The following is a 25537-nucleotide window of genomic DNA, read 5'->3' as shown; positions in this document are numbered from 1 at the left end:
TGTATCCCCAACTCCTGGGGGGAAAAAGGATGCTGAATCAATGTTTGTTGAGTGTTGAATGTTCTCCATTGCAAATAGACTCTATGTGGAGTGGTTTTACTTTTGCACCATAGGTCATCCCGTGGTTTAAAAGGCTAAAGAGAGCTTGCGGTCAGTTTGAACACCGTTGTCAAGTATAGTCAGCTTTTCTTATGCTTGGGACCCTCCTGTGATCAACCTTTTCTTTACCTTCCCCTTTCCAGATACAGCCAGAAGGCAGCAAGGAATGGCATGAAAAATCAGTTCAACCTCCATGAGCTGAAAATGAAGGGCCCTGAGCCAGTGGTCAGTCAAATTATTGACAAACTGAAGCACATTAACCAGGTAAGTGGTCTACCAAACAAAAATGGAAATGGGGAAAAAAAATAAGGGATGGACAGTGTCCGCTGTTCCTGCTGTGTTCTTGGGCTTTTGGAGAGGCAGCCGTTCTCCATTTTCTTCAAAGATTCTTACTGTTGGGGTGTGTGGGTGGATCAGTTGGTTAAGTGTCCGACTTGTGATTTCAGCTCAGGTCATGATCTCAAGGTCGTGAGACCGAGCCGTGGGTCGGGCTCCGTGCTCAGCGGGAGTCTGCTGGAGATTCTCTCTCTCCCTCTGCCCTTCCCCCAACTCATGCACACACCTCCCTCTCTCAAATAAATAAACTTAAAAAAAGATTCTTTCTGTTAAAAAGGACTTCTGACCCTTGTTTTTCCACTCCATTTTTATTTTAAGTTTATTTATTTATTTTTTTAGTAATCGCTACACCCAACGTGGGGCTTGAACCTATGACCCTGAGATCAAGAGTCACTCACTCTTCCAACTGAGCCAGCCAGGCACTCCTTCACCCCACTTTTAAATTATAAAGATAATATTGTAATATTAGAGAAAGCTTGGAAAATAGAGGAAAAAATATTTCTCACAATCCCAGTACTCTACCTGTTTTCATCTTTAGCTCTTCTTTTCTAATATTTGTTCAGAAAACCACACTCACACAGACTTGTTACATAATTGGAACTACACAAGTGATTTATAGTTCTTAAAATTAACACTATATTGGAAACACTTTTTCATGTTGCCTCCAGTCTTCATATTAATCATTTTTTGTGGCTGCCTAAGATTTCTTTAAGTATTCATCATAATTAATCGGCTTGCTTTTGCTGGACATTGAGATTGCTTCAAATTTTTTACCATCATAAATAAAGCTACCTCTTCATGCATGGTGCCTTCTCCCGATCTTAGATCATTTTCTTAAAATGTCGATGTTATCAGGTTAAAGGATATGAGCATTTCAATGCGTGTTTCCAAATTGCTTTCCAACGGGGCCGTGTATCAGCTTTCACTCCCACTAGGAAGATACTAGAAGACCAGCTTCATGGCACCCTTGCCAACTTCTGACTCACTGCCATGCACAGAGACACCCACAGATTCCCTTGACCTGTACACAGAGTTTTTCCTCTCATGAGGAGTTTAGTAACTAGGACACAAATAGAAGTTAGTTGTACCATCTGCTTCTGATTGCTTTGCGGCCACAATTAAAAAAAAAATGCCACCAAAAGTGCCACCGTATACCAGAGTGACAGTGTTCCTGCTCTGTGATCCATGGGTGGGAGGGACCTGGCACCAGTGACTTCTATTTGTAGCTTAGAAAGAACTTAATGCAACTAAAATCCTTATGCAAGGACAGAGGTTTGTGTATGAAGACACTGGCATGGTTTTATTTTTTAATATGAAAGTTAGCAGTGACATTTTTGTGGTTCTTAGAAAATGTTTGGAAGGGCTTTCTAATGGTGGTCTATTTCACTGCAAATGGCTTTGCGAAAGTATTTACAGCACACTTGGGAGTGACTCCTCCAGTGCCTGGTAAAGTGCGCTGCGCTCAGTGAGCCCTTAATGAACAGTCGTTAGTGCTGTTGAGCACAGGATCATGGCAGGCGTTGCCGAAAAGGTCCTTCTTTCTGTGACTTGACAACCTCACGATGTTCTACAAAGCTAGACGTAGTGCGATTTCCCCAGCGTGCGTCTCTGAAGGTTTGGAGCACAGGGATGTGTAAGGCTGGGACACCAGTGGTCACTGTCCTCCGAGTAATTTCCAAATTATCTCTAGCCAGCTCTGTCTGGGTGGCTCCACTCAACTGGTTAGATGCCCCCTCCAACACACACACATACACACGCACACGCACACGGGTGAGGCCGAACTCTCAGGCTCCATCACTGTGCCCCTAATCCTACAAGAAGAATAGTGTCAACAGATCTCTTTGGTCAATGGACCTGAAGGAACACCTACTATGTGCTCGGCCAGGTGCCGGGGCCTTTGGGATCCACAAGAAGTTGAAGCCTCTGTATTCATAGCTTCCTTGGAGGGGAAGCACAAGCAGAGAAAGGCCCGAGGTGCGCCGGGACAGGACAAGAAGCACCGCAGAGGGGGCAAGCGTGCCGAGGGCTGCCATGTCCAATGAGCAGGTAAAGACAAAGCCAGGGAGTGGCAGGCATAAGAAAGATCAGGGGCCTGAGGGTGGACCCCCACGGTGGAAGAAGGGAATGCCGTACCATATCTGATGTGGGCTTCTATGGGATCCAGTGGTCACTAAAAATACAGCCTTGTAGCGAAGACATTGAGTGCTTGATATCATACAATGGGAGACGATGTGGGCTAGTGGGAGGAACGTGGGCTGTTGGATCCATCTGGAACTGAATTTGGCTGTGTCTCTTATCAGGTATACAACTTGGGGCAAGTCATTGGACCTGAGCTTTAGTTTTCTCATCTCTAGTACAGAGCGATACCAACACCCCTCTTACAAGGTTCTTGTGAGGATTAGAAATTTATCTATACCCCCATTATAGAAAGCTTAAATATAATCACAGATATAATGTATTTTATGTATTATATATTTTTACATAGATACACAAATATATATAATTGCATATGCCCGACAGACAATAAATGGCAGTTAAGACGATTATAATTCAGGATTTCCTGTGTAGGCAGGACTTGAGTTTGGAAGGGAGCATTATTCCAGTACTTTCTGCCAGGCTATCTAATCTGTCCCCCAATTTTGTGTGGCTGTGCATCCCTTTGATGTGTCTCCTCTTTGCTCTCCCATATTGTTTCCTTCCGTCCCCCTCCTCTCACTTCCAGCCACAAAAGGGGAAACCACATCATGGGTAGGGAGGTGTATATTATGAGAATTGAAAAGGCACCATTACAATTTCTTTCTCCCACCTCTGCCATGAATGTGTGCGTGAACATTTTTGGTTCCCTTACAAATACCATTGAGCAACCAATTAATTCTCATTGATAGACCAGTTTTACCTGTTTAAGTAGAGCTGTGAAAATTGCTTGGGCCCCAAACACCCACAGTGACTTCTTTTTCTCATCTGTCTTGCTTTACACGGCCCAAACACATTTGTTTTCAGACCTTCAACAAAATTCCTATGTGGGCTGTGATTCAATCTGAAAGTGAGACATTTTAAGAAAGTCAAAGAAGAACGTTACGATGATGATAATGACGGCAGAGAAGAAGATGATGACGAGCCCTGTTTGTAGAGCACTTAATCACACTTCAAAGCGATTTCATGTTCTAAAAGTCTAACTGCTTGTAGTGGGAAAAATAGTCAACCTGGAAAGGTATGAGATATAGTCCTGTCACAGAATCATTTCAAGAAATCATTGTTACCTTTGAACATTATTTAGTCCTTCCTGACCCCTGCAGGGCAAGTGATATATAATCGTTGTCCCCTTTTTATAGCTCGGGAAACTGAGGCAGAGAGCCATCGAAGGCTGAGTGGGCATGCTGCCAAAACATCCAGGGAGTTCTGTTGAAAATTCGATCAATCATCCAGATGTTGTTTCCTATACACTGCCAAACATCTGGATTCACTGAATGCCTGACTAAATTGACCTGAAGTTTTAGTGATTGGAAGGAGGGAGGCGGAGAGGATCAAGTTCACTTGCCCAAGTTCACGTGTAAGTGAGTGTAATGCTATGTTCCTAGGCCCCTTGCTGGGGGCTGCATCTAGTAAACGACCCTAAATGCAGAGCCACCTCCTTCTCTCTACCTATGCGTGGATGCCCACGTGTGTCCATCCAGATGGACCGTAGCGGGGCCATTTATGAGCATGTCCCAAAATAACTCTTCACTTTCTTCTGTGGAAATTCTCAGCTGCCTCCTTTAAGTAACTGGAAATAACATACTCACTAAGGGGATAAAGTAACATTATTTCCATATTGACGGTCCCATGGTGTAACCTTGAGGGAATGGGTTCAGGGTCAGGCCCGGGGCCCCTTTCCTGGGAAGGCCTGCAGGTGTGGAATGGCCTCCCCTCCTCCTTCCAAGCCAGAGTTCATGTGTAACATTCCCACGATTGGAAATGAGGACCTTTTTATTTCCTTTTCAGTTTCTAATTTGTGTGAGGATTTATTGTCTTGTGTTAGCAGAGCGATTGAACTCCTTTAAGCCCTCAGTGTCAGTTCTGAAATTTGCTAGGCCATATTGCTTTTAAAACACACACACACACACACACACACACGTACGTACGTTTTGTTTTTGTTAGTGTTCTGCTCCGAGGCTCCTACATGGAGAGAAGACCCCCCAAATACCAAGAATGATCACACTACATTCTCACCCAGATGATACTGTGGGCCATTTGCCCTCTAACCGAGCTCTGTTGGTGACATTTTCTCTCTCCTTAAGAGCAGCCGTGTAGTTATGTGAATTTAGCGGTCCCTGAACTGCCGTTCGTTATTCTTCGCAAGGAAAATCTTGCTGTTTGTTGTTTTTCCCCAGTTTCAGTTCCGGTTCAAATGAAATTCCCGAAATTGTTTCCCTGCCTGTTGTAAACAGTTGCAGCCAGAGCGGTCAATACCTGCCCATTTGGTGTCAGAGCTTTTCATTCAAAGTTGGATAAAGTCTCATCTGTTTGGGATGGTTGAAATGTCCTGCTGAATGGTGGGGGAGTGGACGAGATGGCCTCTTTAGATTCCTTCCAGCCGTGTGATTCTGTGATTTGTGGCTCAAGGTCAGCCTTTAACCCAGCACCCTCTTGTGAACAAGTCTTGTGACTTTATTCTCTGCTCTGCCACTCTTTTTAAAATACCCTGTTCCCAGGTCACCCCTTTCTACTTTGTAACCTCTCATCTTTTCAGAGATTGTTCTCTTCCCACCAGTCTTCCAGCCTGGGCAGATGGAACTTCAACTTGCCCTTCCCCCCCCCCACCCCAATTCTTCTGTCCTACTGCCTTGTTCTCATTAGGCTATGAAAACATTAAACTAGAAGACCACTTTTGCATTTATCACCCCTAAAGTTTCCCTCCTCCCGGGCCAGATAGGTGACTGGTCTTCGGATCAGGTTAGCCACGTGACTCCATAGGAATGATGATAATTCCGCCATATAATGGCACAGTACGGTTCAGTTTGTAAAGCTCTTTCGTGTACATTAGATGAACTGATTTTCACAATGGCTCTGCGAAGCAGGCATCATTACCTCCACTTACCAGATAGTAAGTTGGAGGTCTAGACCTAGGATCCAGGGCCACTGATTTCTGTCTGTGCGCTCTTGCCTTCTGCTTCTTTGAAGCCACGGCCGACCTTGTGATGGTTAGCAAGATCTAGACATAAAGGATGTGCAGATGTAGCAGAAACTCCTTAATTTGTCTAACAACCTCCAGGTCCCTGATACAGTCATTTCTATGGTTGAAGCTCTGACGTCATCAGCAAAGAAAGAATAGGCATGTCATCTACCAAACCTCAGTTAGAAGATTCTTAGAAAACCAACCACCATGCTATCTGGTGTGGAAACTGAGACACTTGGTGACATGGCTTTGAGTCAGGCACAGCACACAAACTTTCTGTTAGCTATTTCAAATTTATAAAATGATGGCAGATGGTCAAAGAAAAATTTAACATGTAAAACAGACAGTGGGATAACTCCATTTCCACCCTCCTCCATAAACACCTGAAAAGTATTTTTAAGATGCCTGACAGATGACTCCGGTATCATGAAAAAGATGCTGGCTTTTGAAATAGAAAGTTAAAATTTTTAATAAGTTAATTAGTAAAGTTGTTAAGTGTCAGAGACGTTCCCAGGACATTCCTTAGCATGTGATTTAAAAACAAAATCTGGAAATGAATCTCAGGCATGATAGAAAACACTCTGAGGAAGTTTTCTCAGAGTCTTCCCACAATAAAAACAGTGAGAGTCGTAAAACACTGGCCTAGTCCAATGGTTGCTAGAAACGCCAACATTGATCTAAAATTTCGAAATAAAAGGGGAGAGCTTTTGAGAGGCAAATTTAAATAAAAGGCCTTTCCAAATGGAATTATGTCCCAGTGTCTGTCACACTTCTTCACATACAAATAGCGTGGCAGAACTTTAGGAATGGCCATTTCCATATGGAGCTGGAATGTGTGTGTGTGAAAGCCCGAGTATCTACAATGGCATGTTAACAAGAGCCAATGAATGACTTCTGAGTTACAAAAGGACAATGTGAGCTGGTCTTTAAATACCAGACCTAGACTCTGTGGAGCTAAACATTATTTCATGAAGTAAAAGGGAATTAGCCGATGCATTCCAAAACACATTTATCATTAAAAAATCTTCTGTCATTTTGCTTAATAGCCTGAAAAATAATTACAATGTCTGGTGGCTTTGGGGAGCATGTGTTTTTAATATCTTAATTACTATGTAGAGTTTAATAACACTGCACCAAGAAGAATTCCCAAGTATTTCATATTAAATTTATTGAAAATGAACCATTTGCTATATTTAGAAAATACAGGATGAAAGGTACTTAAATTGGGTCATGTATTTTAGTCCTTGCATATGAAATGAAATTACTCAAAAATGGAAGATGAGTCAGGAGTGGTGGGCCAAAATGTTATTGGTAGCAGTGTTGGGGTAATCTTGACTTAGCAATGAAGGGAAATACGGTATCTTTTTTCACTGCAGTATTGTACTCTCTTGAGTGTTTAGTTTTAGTTAGAAGTATTGGACCTGCCAGGGGCGCCTGGGTAGCTTGGTTGGATGAGTGTCTGTCTCTTGATTTCAGCTCAGGTCATGATTTCAGGGTCCTGGGATTGAGCCCCATGTTGGGCTCTGTGCTCATTGCAGAGTCAGCTTGTCCCTCTCTCTCCCCCCACTCTCACTCTCTCTCTCTCAAATAAATAAACAAATAAAATTTTTAAAGGGGGAGGGCCTGGGTAGCTCAGTCGTTAAGTGTCTGCCTTCCACTCAGGTCATGATCCCAGGGTCCTGCGATCCAGTTCTGCATCGGGCTCCCTGCTCAGTGGGAGCCTGCTTCTCCCTCTCCTGTTCCCCCTGCTTGTGTTCCCTCTCTCGCTGTGTCTCTCTCTGTCAAATAAATAAATAAAATCTTTTAAAAGAGGGGAGGTACACCCAGGTGGCTCAGTTGGTTAAGTGTCTGACTTTGGCTCAGGTCATGATCTCAGGGTCCTGGGATCAAGCCCTGTGGTGGGTTCCCTGTTCAGCAGGGAGTATGCTTGTCCCTCTGTGCCTCCCCCCACTCATGCTCTCTCTCTCTCTCTCAAATATATACATAAAATCTTTTAAAAAAGAAGGATTGGATATGTCAGCTATAGAAAGACAAGCTCTACATATGACAGGAGAACTCAAATCAAACTATAAAGGTGACCAAATTTACGAAGTTAGAGATATATTTCCAAAATATCTATGAAATCCGTAAGGTCTCATATTCTATTCACATTTATCTCCTGGCCAAGCGCAGCACATTTTTAAAAAGATTTTATTTACTTATTTGAGAGATAGAGAGTGCATTTGTGCACACACGAGTGGGGGCGAGGGGCAGAGGGAGAGGGAGAAGCAGACACCCCACTGAGCAGGGAGGCCAATGTGGGGCTTGATCCCAGGACCCTGAGATCATGACCTGAGCCAAAGATAGACACTTAACCTAACTGACTGAGCTACCCAGGGGCCCCTGCAACACATTTTTAAAAAATAAATAGTTACAAATGGTTGCTCTCTACCCCCATAAACCTTTACTATAAGCAGTGTTTCAGTAAATGTACATTCAAATACTATAAGAGAAATTCAGAGGTAACTTTTTACCCAGCTATATTTATGAATATGTATCTTGCCTCTGGACCGTCAGCTCTTTCGGGTCAGATCATGCATATAATTCTCTGTTTCCTATAGCACCTAACATACTATCATGTCTAGAGTAGGCACTGAATATAGACAACATTTTGGTGATCAATTTATTCAAAGGATTCAACCTTGGCTGCTCAATTTCTTTCTGAATTTAGATTCAATTTAAGGCACTACTCACATTCGATGTTAAATCAGTTTTTGTGCTAAAGGGCAGGGTTACATAAGTGCAGGGTTATAGTTAACAGGGGCCTTTAGGTCATAGGGTTCAACCCTCTGGTTTTACAGATGAAAAAATTAAAGGCAAGAGAGGGAAATGACGTGTCCAGAGTCATACTGCCAGAGAACGGCGATGCCGAGCCTAGGAAATGAGCACATTTGTAGCTTGCAGTGCCATCGCTGCGGTTCCGAAGGCTCCCATGTCAGGCAAGACGTGCTTACAAACACGCAGGCACATTTTCCTCTACCGTGCTCCTGCTCATGGCAGAAGCCCATACTTCAGCAGTTTATCTTTGGAACCAAAAGCCGCACAGCATGAGGCAGGCGCTTGCTAATTATTTATCTCTTATTATGGATATTAACCAGTGTTTGGTCACAACAAGTACACCTTGGGGCCATTGCCTCCCTGATCCCATGGAGCAGTGGCCCGTGGGTGGCATGGTGGGGGATGGGCTCCTCTGCTGGGATCACTGAGCCCAGAGCAGGCAGAGTCCAGCAGGACCTATTGCTCACGGCCTTCTACACCCCTTCTCCCCCTCCTACTCCCCGCCCAGGGTCTGCCTCGGGCTCCCTCCCATCCACATCCACGTTCAGGAGCCAGTCATCCTTTCACTCTCGTGCTCTGGATCTCAGCTCCTCCACCTTCCTGGGCCCCCCTGTACTAGTTTCTCTTAGTGCCTCCTCCCTCCTTCCAGAATGGCAAAATTAGCATCCTATTAGTCAGTGGGCTTCTGTGCCAGTTAGCTCGGTTCAGGCCCTGTATTCAGATTGTGTTCCAGAGGGAGTAGAGATGTGGGAGATGTGCTGTGGGGGTTGTTCTGAGTCCCCCATTCCTATTTTAACCGGAGCCGCTACAGTTTTAAAATCTGCTTTACATATCCGTCTTCTGAGTGAGATTTCCCTTACACAGAGGGTTCCGACTGCTAACACAACAAAAATTTCAGGGTGCCCTTGAAGCTGACGTTAAAGGTTTAAGCCCAGATGAGCCATTTTTTCATTCGAGCATTCATGCAGCGGATCTCCCAAGTACCTACGACACGCAAGGCCGGTCACAGAGTGCCTTCCAGTCCCCGTTAGCCACCTCCTAAAACGAACTGTTGGTTGAAAGGGGGACCAAATGGGAGAGTGCGAATGGCTCGGTGGAGATATTATTCCTACTGGAGGTGATGTTCCTGTTGGAAGGCCCATGTTCTTGTACTAGTGAGCCCTTTAAAAGTATCTCCTTTGAAGCTAAAGAGCAACACATCTCCGTTTTCCTTGCCCATGCCGTTAGGATTCTGACAAAATCCAATGCGAATGAAACTAGCTTGTCTACACAGAGCAGACACTTTTGCCTCCGGGGTGGCAGTCCTTTGTTCGTTGGCTCAACCAAGTGTTTGGCCTCGTCTTGTGCATGCCTGGGGTTATTTGAGACCTAACCCTGTGCTGGAAACTTATTTGACACGTGACCAGGGATGTTTCCATGCTCTGTGTGGGCTCTGTGTCAGGACTTAGTAAAGTGTAAAATAATAATAATGGAGTCAAGTCTGTATCCCTAACTATATGCTTGTCTTAGATGGCAGCTGTAGTGATTTTTGCATAGCAACTGTTAAATGGAGTATTTCCAGCAGATTTCTAATAAATGTCAAAGTGAAATTGATCTCATTATTAATACACACTGGAATATATCAGATAGTTTCCTAATGGGTTAAAGTATGACTGTCTTTGCTTAATTAGTTGATCTGGATATTATTTTCTTCATAGTCCATATTCTGCTAGGATATCAGTTTTCAGAGTAAAATCTATTCTGTATTATGGGCGAGCAGTTGACAAGACCAAAAAAAGCTAAGAGAATTACTATTGTGGTCTGTCATAAATAATGAGGGCCAAGTTCACAAAAGACTGGAGAGAGACCCGATTTTTTAACCTTACCTTTAATAAGGGGTAGAGGGGCATCTGGGTGGCTCAGTCTGTTAAGCATCTGACTCTGGATTTCAGCTCAGGTCGTGTTCTAGGGTCATGAGATCGAGCCCAGTGTCGGGCTCCACACTGCTGAGCGTGGAGGCTGCTTAAGATTTTCTCTGTCTCCCTTTCCCTCGGCCCCTCCTCTGCACTTGCTTGCTCTTTCTCTCTTTTTCTAAAAAAAAACATAAGGGGTAGATATTGAATTGTGGAAACCACAAATCAGGGAGACAGTTATCACATCTTAGTAAAATTCTAGACTAGATTCTTGGAGAGCGTGAGCTTTTAGAAGCCACTGTGACGATTCCTAGGAGCCACTGTGGGCTCGCTCAAAACAAATCAAGCCATTTCCTTTTTTGTGTGTGTACGTGTGTCTGATTTTGCTAGATCAGGGGAATGGCACAGACACGACATACCCACATCTCAGCAAGGTGTTTGACAGAGATTCCTATGATCCTTTTTAAACAGGTGACAAGTAATGTTGGCTAAGTAATCATATAGTTTGATAAATGTATAGCTAATTAACCATCATATCTGAAGAATATTTTCTTAACATATCAGTGTCAGCCTGGAGAGAGTATTTTAGTTGTTTGCTTTGTACTTGACCCTTATTGCCTAAAGTTTTTACCAGTGACTTAACTGAAGACAGAGAAGGCATAATTTTAATATCTAGTGATGGCATGAAGCTACGTGGGGTTAGCTAATACATAGATAACACAATCAGGATCCAAAAATATCTCAGTGGGCTGGAATGGCACAGGAAACTAGCAAAGTGAAATGTTACACAAGGATAAATGCAAACAAAGTGTTATATGTAGATTCACAAACTTGACTACATAAGCACAACGGGGGAAACCCAGCTTAGTAGACATCTCTGTTTTTAATTATGATGGAAACAGCAGTAAGGAACAATGAAACCTTCACTGACCCACAAGAATATATCTCTCAAATAGAGTGATCTCTTAGCAGCTCTTTGGATGTTGTGGCCATTATTGGCATGGTGAAGGGAGACATACATGTACGTGTATGTTGGGGTGGGGCAGGGAGGGGCATGGAAGTGAGTGGCTGGGAAAATATTCTCTATTCTGTTTAAAGGTTCAAAAAGACTGTTTTAGGATTATAATGTTCACTGCTCCACCTGAGTGTTGGTTAAACCAGTACTACCTGCTTTACTTGTTAAATCTTACTGGTGTGTGATTTAGGGTCTGGGTGAAAAATCTGGGAGCCACAGCACTGTGTAATCTAGTCTGGGGAAAGTACAAAGATCTTAGAACCAAAGATAGATCTCTGTTCAAATCACAGGTATGTCACTTTGTAGTTGCCTAGATTTAGGCCAAATTGTTTAACTTCCTGGTACTCAACTTTCCTAATCTGTGAAATGGGCATACTGTGATCTATCTTGAAGGGTTAGTACAAGTGTTAGAGATAGTAACACTCAATACGTGGTAGCTACTCTTTTTCTTCGTACTATGATGGTACAAAGAGTTAGCATAAAGGAAAATCCATAAAGGGAGTGACCTTTTGAGTGGCTTGATTCTCTGTGCCTCAGTTTATCAGTTTTGGGAATGGAGAGACTACAACTTTTCTGGTTTAGATTGTTACTTAAATGATTTAAAATTCTAAATATAATAATCTAAATCCTAAAGATTCTTGGAAAAATATATCTAGCCAACCTTCGACAGATTTTTGAACTATTTAAAGTTTAGTTTGGCTCAAAGTAACTGAATGGAAAATGAAGATGATAAATTTTTAAAAATTTATATATATGTATATATATGTGTATATATATATATGTATATATATATATGAAGAAGTGTGTGTTTAAATCAAGGTCTTCAGATTTTCCCAAGTTTGAACTCTGCCCTAAAGTGGAGGATCTATAAATAGGCAGTCTGCCCTTCGAGATCTTACCACATGATCCAGAAGTCCCATTTTATCTTCAGCCCCACCAGGACCTTTCATGGAAGGGGGGTATCAAGTGAAGATACTTCAGAGCTATAAAGTCAGGACAAGTTAATCTGCATTCCTTTTGCATTTTGCTCTCTGGTTGAAGATGGTGAGAGGTTCCTATATTTAAAACCCGGCTGACATGATATCCTTATTGGCAGATGTCTCCCAGGAGGTATTTAGAATGATTCTGAGCGGCATATAACATGTTCGTGAGTGCGTGTGTGTATTTCACATGCCGACAGAGCAGAAAGAATTCACGGGGCTTGGGACTACTGAGCTTTCTTGAGACACCATCCCTCTCAGCTGTTGGGGCGATGTCACAGATGCCAGGAACACTGCCTAGGCCCCACTTCCCAAAGCTCTATTTTGCGTCGCAGAGCCTGAGGCAGACAAGACCCAGTCCATGGGCTCTACCATCAAAGACCTTTGGAATTTGTTAACCACAGGCTGGGACCAGCAACCACTTGTTGTCTGGGCAAAAGGAAAGCTGCCCCCTGCTGCCTGAGCCTTTGTCCCTGCCTGGGATGCCATGGAAAATGGGGAAGGAATCCAGACTCATTAATGAGCTAATACAAAAGATGAAGCCAAGCTAGAGGCAGTTCATTATAGCTGCGTATGGATTCTTGAAGGCCGTGTGAAGGATCTCCAGATCGGGACCCGGCAGGGCCCGTAGCCTCTCGTTTGCCAGACCCAAGGAGAGGATACAAGTATCCCTGTGGGGAGCAATTTCCATATTGCTGGTTTCTTTTTCAGGGCATGCCATTCCTTTGAGCTATTATGTAGCAAATTGGTTGATCAATAAATACAATCTGATAACCCATGGTACAAATTATGCTTAAAGCTACCGGTTTTGTTGTAAGATGCTGAGAGGGAGCTCAGCTCTGAGCTTCTACTTGGTTGAATGGCTTTTGTTCTTGTCTGTTGTTCCTGGAACTCACTTACATCATGACTACTACTTCCTTTCATTAAAGTTTTATTTATTTAAGTCATCTCTACACCAGTGTGGGGCTCAAACTCACGACCCCGAGATCAAGAGTCGCACGCTCCACCGACTGAGCCAGACAGGCATCCCAAACCATGACTATTTCTATGATTCCTTTCAAACTGATACTCATTGGGCAAGAAGCAAAGTAAAATATTATACACACACACACACACACACACGATATATAACTTATATATCATATGTATAAAATCTCTTCACCATTTATTTAGCAGTTAGTCATTGGATGTCCATGTTGCATATAGTCCCGACTTTAGTGGGCTCTGTTGATAAAGATATAGACACAGTTATCGTCACATATACATATATCATTACCATTTGCATTCGTTTGTTCAATTTCGAGCAGCTCTGTGTGCCAAGCACTAGGGGTAGGGGCTATGGCTATAGACAACGATCCAGACAACTTAAATCCAACCCTGCTTTCAAGGAGGAGGATGAAAACATACCTACATAACTATAATCCAAGGCCTAGCGTAAGTGTCATAAGAGAAATAGAAACCAAGGACTATGCTAGCCCCGAGAAGGGAAGGATTAATTCCTACCAAGGGAATTAGACAAGACTTCAAAAATAGGTAGCCTTTAAGCCAGGCTTTGAAAGGCAAGGAGAATTTTGACAGATAGCGGTGGGAAGAAAGACTCTTCCTGGCAGAGGAATGTGGAGTGAGCAGTAGCACAAAGGCATGAAAGTGTATCACTAAGTAGCCTTAGTCTTGAAGAGTCTGAACTTTACTCTGTTAGCGGTGGAGAGCCAGTGAAGGGATTGGAGGAAGAGAGTGGCATGGTTAGACTTAGGATGTTAACTCTGCCGGGAACGTGGAGGGAGGTTTGGAGATGAGAAATGGGAGGCAAGGAGTCCATTTAAGCTTGTAGGGTCTGCAGAGCAGAGAAGTAAGGCTTGTTACTAAAATTCATTAACCTTCCTTTCCAATGCCTGGTGGAGCAGGTTAGGGGATGAGAACTGCTCTATCCCAGAAGTCAGGCCAAGCCTCATTTGGTCATTAACGGGGACATAGGAAGGGCGGTAACTTGCAGTGGTTTGGGTCTCCGACGAGAAGGTAGCATGGCATGACCTTCTCAAAGCAGACCAGTACCGCATCTGGGTCCCACAGTAGAAAATGAAAAGAAAATTCTAGTACCTCCAGAGAGCTGTTCCTCACTGAACCCTAAGTAGAAGTTCTCACAATGAAGTATTTAGATTCCCCGATGAATGTGTTAACTATTACTTTTTAATCAATTTGTTACACACTTTTTTTTAGCCAGGATTCCAATTAAAAGTGGCTCCTTGGCTGTTGAATGTTGAGTGCCATCCATCCGTTCACTGAAGGCTCAAAAATTACCAAAACTGTGAGAAAGATTGAGAGAGATTATAGTGTGTTTCTTCAGCTGCCACTGTGGGTGCTTAGATGTGCTGGAGAGACGACTGTGTTTCGTGACAGCCTCACAAAGAGGAGTGGGGGAACCCGAGGGAAGCAGTGACTGTTCGCCTTCTCCAACCTTCTTAAAACACATTTTCCCATTTGTTATCAACTCCTGTGTTTTTCTAATTATGGCAGCTGCTCGTAGTTGGTGCTGTTTCCCTAGAACGGTCTCCAAGAGCTTTATATACTTTCCATATAGGACCCCGCCTGTGAATTTTACCCAAGCACATGCTGACAGTGAGCTGACCTGACCTTTCACCAGGGCCGGCGGGCTGGCACCCCGCGCTGCTGCTTCTCCCCCCGCACCCGTCCTGCGCCCTCGCTGCTCAGAGCAGATGCTAAGAAGGCAGATCAGGTGGCTTGTTCCGTGCAGAAGCTTGTTTAGAGCACTTGAACCAAGGGGAGCGTCTTGTCTGCCCCACTCATCACCGTCTCCTCTTCGAATAGAACGGTGCCTGGCACATAGCAGGCGACCAGTAACTCTTGCATGAATCTGGGAAGGCTTCTGTTCCAATTTGTGACTTGGCTGTTTTCCTCCCGTTTAGGGAGACAGTCTCCCTCTAACCGTGATGCTTTGCCTGGGCCGCCATTGCATTTGGGAAGCAGATAACTCGTTTCCTGGTTTCGTAGGTACGCGGGTGGAGGGAAATTTTGCTCCAGAACGGATCCTCAGCATCTCAGCAGCACTTGATTTGGATTGGATGATAAGATTTGGGACTTTTGAGCTGATGAGATTTGATGAGATTTTGGACTGAGAGTTGATGCTGTAATGTGCTGAGATTTTGAGGCATGTTGTGATAACATAAATGTACTTTACATGTGGGATGGAGATGAATTGGGAAGAAAATGTGTGTGTGTAGATAGAGCAGAAGCAAGAGAGTGGGGGGGGTTCTTTCCACCATTAAAACAATTATAGAATGTTACATTGTGGTTTTGTCTTCAAAGTATATACAGAATATTTCAAGTCTGCCAAGAGTCATCCTGAATATTTCTTTCTGCCTTGACTTAAAAACAGATTTTGTTTATTTTCTCCAGCCTTATTGAGATGCAGTTGATATATACCACTGTGAAGGTGTACAATGTCTTGATTTGATACACCGAAGCATTGCGATAGGATACCACCATAGCGTTAGCTAACACCTCCGCCACATCACATAATCACCATTTCTTTTTTTGTGGTAAGAACATTTAAGATCTCCTCTCTTCCTTCACCTTCTTGAGCAATATGGTGGAATGGTACCATGTCTGGAAAATCCATGACCTCTCTACTTGTTCTTTTTCTTTTTTGTAATCTATTCTTTTTTTAAGATTTTATTTATCAGAGAGAGAGAGCATGAGCAGGGAGAGGGGCAGAGGGAGAGGGAGAAGCAGACTCCCCGCTGAGCAGGGAGATAAGCAGGGCTCCATCCCAGGACCCTGGGATCATGACCTGAGCTGAAGGCAGACGCTTCACCGACTGAGCCACCCAAGTGCCCCTCTGTCTACTTGTTCTGTCTCCCTTGTCTGACCTTCACTTGGTGGCTATGCTGTGGCTCCCATCTGGTGGAATTATTGTTGATGGAGATCTCAGGCTATGGCCTACTCTCTCCTATGCCTGTTCTGTCCTGTAAAATATGGTAGTAAATGAAGATGGAAAACCTATTTTATCTGTCAAAGGTCAGTTTGTTGAAGTTGGAAGAGCTGAGATAAAACGGTAATCTTTGTGTCTATTTTATCTCTGGACTCCAGTCTTCTTGGGTCCTGAAGTCCTGCAGTGACTCATGTCTCAGTGTTAGGTAGCTAGATGCTGGGAAACTTTCTGATTTGCAGGTTATAAAAATGAATAAAGTGACCAAAATACTTAGCACCACCTCCCCTGTTGACACAGACTTGTCATGCTTTCTCCCAGGAAATAGTTTCTCTGAGGAAGGACAGATGTGTTGGTGATCTCGTCTACCTTCGGCATATTCTCCTCTCTGGACACCACTAGCCCTGACCTCCCTTTCCCATAGCCAGCCAGCAAGTGCTCGTTCTTTGTAACATTATTTGTCCGAGATCCTTTACCACCCCTCCACCACTAACCTAATGCAGACGTGTCTGACTTCATCATGCACTCCCCCTTTGGGCATGGAGACTAGAAAAATCAGTGAGACACTTCCTGCCCTTGGCTTCTTATGTCTCTCTTAGAGCACTATGGTCTCCGACAGGACGTATATTTTGCTTTATATTTTGCTTTTTGTTGATCCATTTGTGTAACTTCTGTCTCTACCACAAAAATACTTGCTGCCTCCCTTTTTAAGTCCCTGCCTTACTTGTCTCCCACGCTCTGAGCAAGAGGCACCTCTTCCCCACAACTCTTCACCCCCTTTCTTCTTATCCACCCACTCTCATCTTCCAGTTAATTTAGGAATTTTCCCTATACGTTGAGTTTTTTTTTTTCTCTATCCCCTTAGTGATTCTGTCTTTAATGGAAAGTAGTACAAAAAAAAAATGACCTGGAGAAAGACAGTGATCAAGGCCAAGTGGCATTTATTGAGTACGTGCTGAGTGCTGGTACTCCACTGGGTGTTTTGAAGCATTGAATAAAGAGTGCCATGCTTGTTATATGCTCCCTTCTAGATTAAAAAAAATCCATAATCTATAAATGCTCTTGGCTAGTGATGATGAACAGCAGCACTTCTTTTTTTTTTTCAAAGCAAAAACACCAGAAGTTTGGAAAGGAATTCGCAAGTTGTGTTGTAATGCAACTGATCTCTTTCTTCCTGAGAAAGTTGGTTTCTTGCCAAAGCGTTCAATTCAGGCCCACGCAAACTGGGTGTATTTATAGAGGGCCAAACGAGGAAGAGAACATGATAAACTTTCCTCCCCAGTACAGCAGACAATGGCAAACAATCACCAGGTAAATGGTACGTAGCACAAAAATTGGGGAGCCAAACACCATCTAGGCACAGGGCAGCCTGACATCTGCTAGGGTGAAGGCCCCCCCACCCCCCGCCCCTGTAGGTGGCTGACTCAGGTCTGGGGACTCCAAAGTGTTCTTCTGGATGATGGCAAGCCCTCAGGGATTTGGGGGGCCCTCTCTATCTGGGGGACATCTAGGAGACTGAAACCACTACAACTACCTCTGAATTCTTAGCATGAAGAAGTTAATGAGAAAATCATAATCTCTGCATTTAAGTGTTTTAAAGTTTGGGAGGCCCTTTTATTTACATTGCCACATTGATTTCTTACTACCGCAGCGTGAGCTAGCTATCATGAATATTCTCTTCTATAGATGAAGAAACTGACACTCAGATTGTAACAAAAAGCTTGACCTTACTCTGAATTCCATGATGTTTTTTCTCCTCTGTTAAGGGAAGAAGAACGATGAAGGCAGTCTTATTATCTAGGCGGTCACTTGAAGCAGCCTCTAGCAATTTCTTCTAAGGAAAGAGTATGACAATCGACCAAGATGAATAGGGATATTTCAGTGGTGTCGTTGGCCATAGCAAAGAATTAAAAGCAACCCAAATATCCATCAGTAAATTTATTATGTGAACTATGGCCTTTCCACACAACGGAATAATCTACAGCCTTTTAAAAATATTTTTTAAGATTTTATTTTTAAGTCATCTCTACACCCAACGTGGGTCTCGAACTCACAACCCCGAGATCAAGAGTCACACACTCTACTGACTGAGCCAGCCAGGTGCCCCTAAAAATATTTTTAAATACTGTTGTGCATGGAAAGATATCCATGATATACTGTAAAGTGAAAAAGCAGCTTATGAGACACTATTAAAGTACAATCCAATTTTTACCAAAACGGGCACACATATATACATATGTATGGGGGAAAAGTCTGTAAGAATATATATCAAGACGTTAGCAATATTACGGTAATTTTCTTTTTCTTTTCCTTTTCTTTCTTTCTTTCTTTCTTTCTTTCTTTCTTCTTCTTCTTTTTTTTTTTTTTTTACCTCTCTGCCCTTTGCCTCCATGCTTTAAAAAATTATTTTTTGGGCACCTGGGTGGCTCAGTGGGTTAAGTGTCTGCCTTCAGGTCAAGTCATGATCTCAGGGTCCTGGGATCAAGCCCCGCATTGGGTTCCTTGCTCAATGGAGAGCCTGCTTCTCCCTCTGCCTGCCACTCCTCCTGCTTGTTGCTGTCTCACTCTCTCTCTCAAATAAATTTAAAAAAATTTTAAAAATCTTAAAAAAAATAAAATAAAAAATTATTTTTAGGGGTACATGGGTGGCTCAGTTGGTTAAGCATCCGACTCTTGATTTCAACTCAGGTCGTGATCTCACAGTGTTGAGATTGACAACCACCCCCCACCCCCACCCCGCAATCCAGGCTCTGCGCGATTCTCTCCCTCTGCCCCTCCCCCTGTTCACGCACACATGGGCTCTCTCTCTCTCAAATAATCTTTGAAAAAAATTTTTTTCATCAGAAAAAGCAATAAATCTATTATGATTTAAAACAAACATCTTTTTTTTATAATGATTTTTTTATTATATTATGTTAATCACCATACAGTACATCCCCAGATTGCGATGTAAAGTTCGATGCTTCAATAGTTGCGTATAACACCCAGTGCACCATGCAATACGTGCCCTCCTTACTACCCATCACCAGTCTATCCCATTCCCCCACCCCCTCCCCTCTGAAGTCTTCAGTTTGTTTCTCATAGTCCATAGTCTCTCATGTTTCATTCCCCCTTCTGATTACCCCCCTTTTCTTTATCCCTTTCTTCCCCTACCGATCCTCCTAGTTCTTATGTTCCATAGATGAGAGAAATCATATGATAATTGTCTTTCTCTGCTTGACTTATTTCACTTAGCATTATCTCCTCCAGTGCCGTCCATGTTGCAGCAAATGTTGAGAATTCGTTCTTTCTGATAGCTGAGTAATATTCCATTGTATATATGGACCACAGCTTCTTAATCCAGTCATCTGTTGAAGGGCATCTCGGCTCCTTCCATGATTTGGCTATTGTGGACAATGCAGCTATGAACATTGGGGTGCATATGGCCCTTCTCTTTACTACGTCTGTATCTTTGGGGTAAACACCCAGTAGTGCAATGGCTGGGTCATAGGGTAGTTCAATTTTTAACTTTTTAAGGGACCTCCACACTGTTTTCCAGAGTGGCTGTACCAACTTGCATTCCCACCAACAATGTAGGAGGGATCCCCTTTCTCCACATCCTCTCCAACAATTGTTGTTTCTTGCCTTGTCTATCTTTGCCATTCTAACTGGCGTAAGGTGGTATCTCAGTGTGGTTTTGATTTGAATTTCCCTGATGGCTAATGATTTTGAACATTTTTTCATGTGTCTGTTAGCCATTTGTATGTCTTCATTGGAAAAGTGTCTGTTCATATCTTCTGCCCATTTTATGATTTGTTTATTTGTTTCTCGTGTATTGAGTTTGAAAAGTTCTTTGTAGATCTTGGATACCAGTCCTTTATCTGTAGTGTCCTTTGCAAACATCTTGAACCAGATGAGGACAAGCAGAAGACTGAAACCACAGTGGACCAAGTCTCAGTTCTCACACCTTCCCCATCGCCACCTTTCCTGGCCATCTCAGAAGTAACTGAGGCAGGAGAGGAGGCAGCAGGAGAACCATCTGGCCTGGTGGCCTCCTGACCACTGTTTCGGCCTCAGCACCCATCCCCTTAGTGCCATGGGCAGCATCAGGGGCCTTCAGAAAAATGGCCCCACCCCAGAGGCATGCGGCCTTATGACCTGCTTCACCCAGGACCCCTTGCTGACAGGCCCACTGAGACATGTGTGCACAGTTAGAAGTGGCCCCCAAGCTTCTAAGCTTCCCAGAATAACCCAATATTAGTCCATCGTTCACAAATGGCCCAAACATTTTGGAATCTATTTCTACTTTTTGCCTGCCCTACCCCTGAGGGAAATGAATTCCTTAAGTTTAGTGTTTGATATTCAAAGTAGGGCCTCCCTTCATCCAACATGAAATCATCTCTTTCAAGTTCGAGGGGTACCCCCCTAATTCCAGTGTTCTAGGACATCCGTTTGTGGTCACCATAGCCATTGGCTGCATTCACTTCTCTGATTTCCCCCCCTTAGCCTTCATCTTTCCAGACTCAAGAGGCCAATGATTTTAGTCATCATATGACTTTGCCTTGTTCCCCACCCTTCATTATTTTATTTCTTCTTCTCTGGACAGTTTCCTTTTCCATTTTGTCTTCTTTAATATGCTACCAGCGGAACGTAATCCCCGGTATTCTGGAGATAACGTCCAGTGGCCCTAACATCAGCCCTGCAGCTTAAAATGAGCTTCTCTCTCAGTGGGTAGCTAGATGCAAATATGAGAAGTTCAGCTTTTCATGGGAGGAGTCTCATCACTAAAGAGCTGCAAATTCTCCTCTGTTTTTATCTTCTTTGAGAGATGAGTCAGCCGTCCCCACTTTGTATTGTCTGCTACACCAGGACCCTACAAACCCCAAACTAAGTTTGATTTGGGGGGGGGAACCCTGAAATCAACACAGTAAATGGCCCTTCCCAATGTAATCTTCAGGCTGTATGAAATAAGACAGCCCTCCTCTCACAAAGACCAAAGATAAGGCCATCTGACAGCTTTGCCACGTCGGAGACTTCCAGTCATTCCTTTACACACGTGTAAAACCTTCAGACTTGCTGGAGAAAATAACCTTTATTTCAGAAAATAGCTTTGAAGTTTGAAAATCAAAGCAGACCAGCTGTTTCTCAGCACAGAAAGGACTTTTCCTAAACTGCTAGAAAGCTAATAAGGCTTTCAAAGGGCAGTGACAACTTCCTCCAATGGCAACAGTACAGGGAGCACTGGGGCTGCGACTAGCTGTTACAACCAAGGCGCTGAGGGGCTCTCCAGACCTTCCACCGTGTTCGCCCCCTTCTCCCTTTCTCTCTGCGCCCGTTTTCCTCCTTCCCTTTTTCACAGTCCCCTGGCCTCTTTCTTGATATTCCTTACCTTCCTTCCCCCACCCCCATCTCATCTCCCCACATCTTTTTTTTTTTTAACCATTTCATTCCCCAGACTCACTGTAGCCTAGATCTGGAGTATTTTGAATTCTTCGTTATTTCTATTAAATGGCGTTTTCCTTCCCCTGTTCTTTTTTTTTTTCCCCCGAAAGGAGGGGATATGAAGATTCTGTATCTCTTCCACACACACAAAAACCAAACTAAATCAAGTGGCTTCTTATTTGCGTGTGGCCCCACTGGATTTTTTTTCCCCCTGTGGGTCACTGGCCCACGACAGAAAATAGGTCCCCGCCCTTGCACCAAGGGGTCTTGCCAATTTCATTCTTCTTCTGAAAAGGGGATGAATACAGTATGGACAATTAGTTACTGTGGGTGGGAGAAGGAATTTGACTGGAGGCAATTTTCTTTGGAAAGAGATAGGAAGGCACAAGAGACGGCAATGGTTCTACTTGTGAAAAATAGAAGGCATAAAATCACTTGGTGGAAAGTTCAGCTGAGAACAGGAACATCTGGGGCTTATTCATGGTTTTTCAGAAGTTTTTTGAAGCTTTTTTATTAGCTGGGTTGACCTCAGATTGAGGAGGAGATTTTTCAACTGTTAAACAGTTTTTTCTTTGCATTCCTAAAGTCATATTGTGTTCAGCTTGTTAATATCTGCACAGGGGGCCTTGGGCCCAGTTGGCCGAGCAGCATGCTTTCGGGACATATTTCCCCATAGCTGTTATTTCCCTTTCTTGTTGAGGATTTGCATGTGTCCCTTTCATCCAGGCACACAGCAGATTCCTCCACAAATAATTGCATTTGACATCACAGTTGTTAGAGAAAATTTGGGGTGGGGGGAGGGAGGAGAAATCCCCATTTCCCTCACACCAAGGCAGCTGGAGGGAGGAAGCAGGTTAGACAGAGAAACGCATAAACATACCTGGAATGTAGCAGCAGGTAATTCTGTCTGTGTTAGTCACGATAACAGCTTGCACGTTGGAATATCAAGGATGTAGATTCCAAGATGTCTAGAACTCAGAAAGAAAAGAAAAAAAAAAACCCACAACACCACAAATCAACACCTCGCATCCCATTGACTTATGGGGCCTGACGCTGGAAACATCGGCTAACATGTTTAGTTACTATCCCAGGAGCGTGTGCCAAGGCACTGTCCCACATTTTTTTTTCTAGAAAGGATTTTAGGTCATTTATTTGGAGCTTCCGGTGGCCAAGGCAAGAGCATCTTGCAGGGAGACCCCAAACCCAGGTTCTGATAGGCTGAGGGTGTCATCAGACTGCACTCCAACCCAAGTTCCTGTTACTGGGGCCCTCAGAAGGCAGACTGTTGGAAAAGGAGTGGTTTGTTCGGGGTGTGATGATGTTGAGAAAAGCAAAAAATAATCTATGTACTAACACTATGACCAGAAATAAGTTTCTATGTTCTGTGGCTAAAACTCTTGGAGGTAAGTCAGTGATTTGGTTTTTTCTTTTTCTATTAACTGGCAGGCCCACAAAGGTTCCGTGCAAGCGAGAAAATTTAAACAAATTTCCAAAAATTTGACATTTGAAAATTTGGGGAGTTATTCGGACACAGATGTCCTGTGTTCTGTGTCGGGTTTATGGTCCATGCCAGGCTCCTTGATTAACACACAGACAGTTCAATAAATCAACACGTAGTACTTGAGCTTCTATTCTAAATACATTTATTGTTTATTCAGCCACTGATTGCCAGGCTCTCGGTTAGGCCCTGGGAATCTAGAGAGGCCCCAAAATGAATCTGATACAGTTCTACCCTCAAAAAGCCTTTGGCCTCATCGAGGAGAGAGGCATAAGCTCAAATAATTATAATACAGGGCAGAATGTGATTGGGATTTTAAGACAGGTCCAAACAAAGTGCTGTGGGCACACAGATGAAACAATTAGATTTGGCCGAAAGGACTGGGGAAGAATTTATGGAGGAAATGACATATGAGACAACTCTTGGAAGATAAATAGAATTTCAACAGAAGAGATCACTCAAGGTGAAGAGAACACCATGGGCAAAGCATGGCGGAGTGAAACTGCAGGGTCTATTTGGAGAATGGGGAGTAGTGAAGGTATGTAGACAGAATTGTAGGAGTCAGGGTATAGACAATGGGCAGTTACGAATTTGAGTTAGGAGCCCAAGAGAGAAGTCTAGACAACAGAATTTGTCAAAAATTCAGAACTGTATCATTCCCTTGGAACCAGGTCTTTTGGAAACAATATTAGAACCTAGCCTCTGCTCTTTGGGGGTCCACAATTAAATTAAGAGGCAAGTCATTCATTTATATCTACCCTGGAAGGGGCACCCGGGTGGCTCAGTCGGTTAAGCATCCGACTCTTTGATTTCAGCTCAGGTCATGATCTCAGGGTCGTGAGATCGAGCCATGTGTTGGGCTCTGCACTGGGCATGGGGCCTGCTTAAGGGTCTCTCTCTCTCTCCCTCTTCGTCTCCCTCTGCCCCTCCTGCCCCATTCACGTGTTCACATTCTCTCTCTCTAATAAAGAAAAACAATTAAAATAAATAAATAAATCTATTTCTGCTGGGAAACAGAACAACCTACGTAGTGGAATAGTGGATGCAGGAAAGCACGTGATATATTATTGGCGATCTGTTTTCGAGGCCAATCTGGAGCCTTGGTATGCCCCCCCATTCAAATGTCACACCCTTCCTAGACAGACACTGCCACAAACCACGAACAGACTTTATTCATCAACACTAGTGGTTGGGAAGGCAGGGGACAGAGGAGAAATGGTTGGCAGGCAAAGGAACAAGCAATTCATTTTTAGGTTGGAGAATGAGAAAGTTAACTGATCGTAAATTCCAGGTGATTGGTTTTTCTCCTGCTTTATCATGAATAAAGGACCTGTTCACATTTTGAAAGTAGCACTTCAGAGTACAGAATGGAATAAGCAGGCAGGCCAAGTTCTCCCTTTGTTTTTATAAAGGTGTGAGAATAGGAAGCTTGTCTGACCCACATATAGACTCCCTAGGGGACAAAACCCCTTCTCATCACGTATGAACACATAGGTATTTTACACTTCCTGCAGCACTAAAAATAGGTTCAATTAAAATAATTTACTAATGACTCATTTTGAGTGCCAGGTGCTTACACATCTTTGTTGTTTTGCCTGTAAGAATTCCGTAAGTCTAGAAGATAATCCTTGGGTGAATTAATGTTGCCCCCAGTAGAGTTTCTTTCTGGACACCATTATGTAAGTCCCTGTGGAGGGCCTTGAGGAGAAGCCCTGGGGAGAGTGTGGTTTACAAAGAGTGAACTTCCTTGCTCTCTCTTTGAATCTGGTTGGCTGACGCATCTGTCACTTTTTAAAGCCTTCCTCCCCTTTCATTTCCATTCCCCTATACCACAAGGACCAGTGCACCTGTCTTGTACTGGAAAGGAAATAAGTGTCAAAGTGAGAACAAAATAAGGACAATTGGCTCATTCCAAGTTCATGTGGGACTGCCGCACAATTGCTTTTCCCACTGTGGTAAGGTGGGGTGGGGGAGAACTCAGCTGCATGAGCAAGGAGGGTGAAATCGGGGCTTGTGTCCCCATCTACTCTAGCTCCGATCCCTTTATTTATTTGTTTTTACAATTTTCATTATTGGAGTAGAGCTGACCTACAGTGTTATATTCATTTCAGGTGTACCACGTGGTGATTTGACAAGTCTATACGTTACTCAGTGCTCTCACCACGATAAGTGTAGTTACCCAGCCGTTGTCCCCTTAAATCACCCCAAAGCGTGCCAAGTTCTTATTCTAAAGTGGATTTTCCAGAGAGCCTACCTTCTGAATAGTGAGGGGAGATCTGCTAGCAAGTCACCTCCCCCTCCTCAAAACAGGATCAAGGCAACAGTGAAGAGTCAGGGCTTCGAGAGCCTCCATTTTGAATAAGATGCAATGCCAAGGT

The 25537-nt window shown here is 43.5% G+C and overlaps 1 protein-coding gene across 1 annotated transcript in view; it reads left to right on the top strand.

Annotated features, from left to right (window-relative positions):
• The window catches only part of GPC3 (glypican 3), a 404167-nt gene that overhangs the window by 303500 nt on the left and 75130 nt on the right, over positions 1–25537 (top strand). The window contains exon 6 of the mRNA XM_002918749.4: positions 243–363. Within this exon, the coding sequence (XP_002918795.1) occupies positions 243–363 (121 nt within the window). The remainder of the gene's footprint in view (positions 1–242; positions 364–25537) is intronic.

The sequence above is a fragment of the Ailuropoda melanoleuca genome, chromosome X (assembly GCF_002007445.2).
Source record: "Ailuropoda melanoleuca isolate Jingjing chromosome X, ASM200744v2, whole genome shotgun sequence".
NCBI classification, from domain to species: domain Eukaryota; kingdom Metazoa; phylum Chordata; class Mammalia; order Carnivora; family Ursidae; genus Ailuropoda; species Ailuropoda melanoleuca.
Note: the sequence above shows the minus strand (reverse complement) of the source record. Positions and strands in the feature narration are given on the sequence as shown.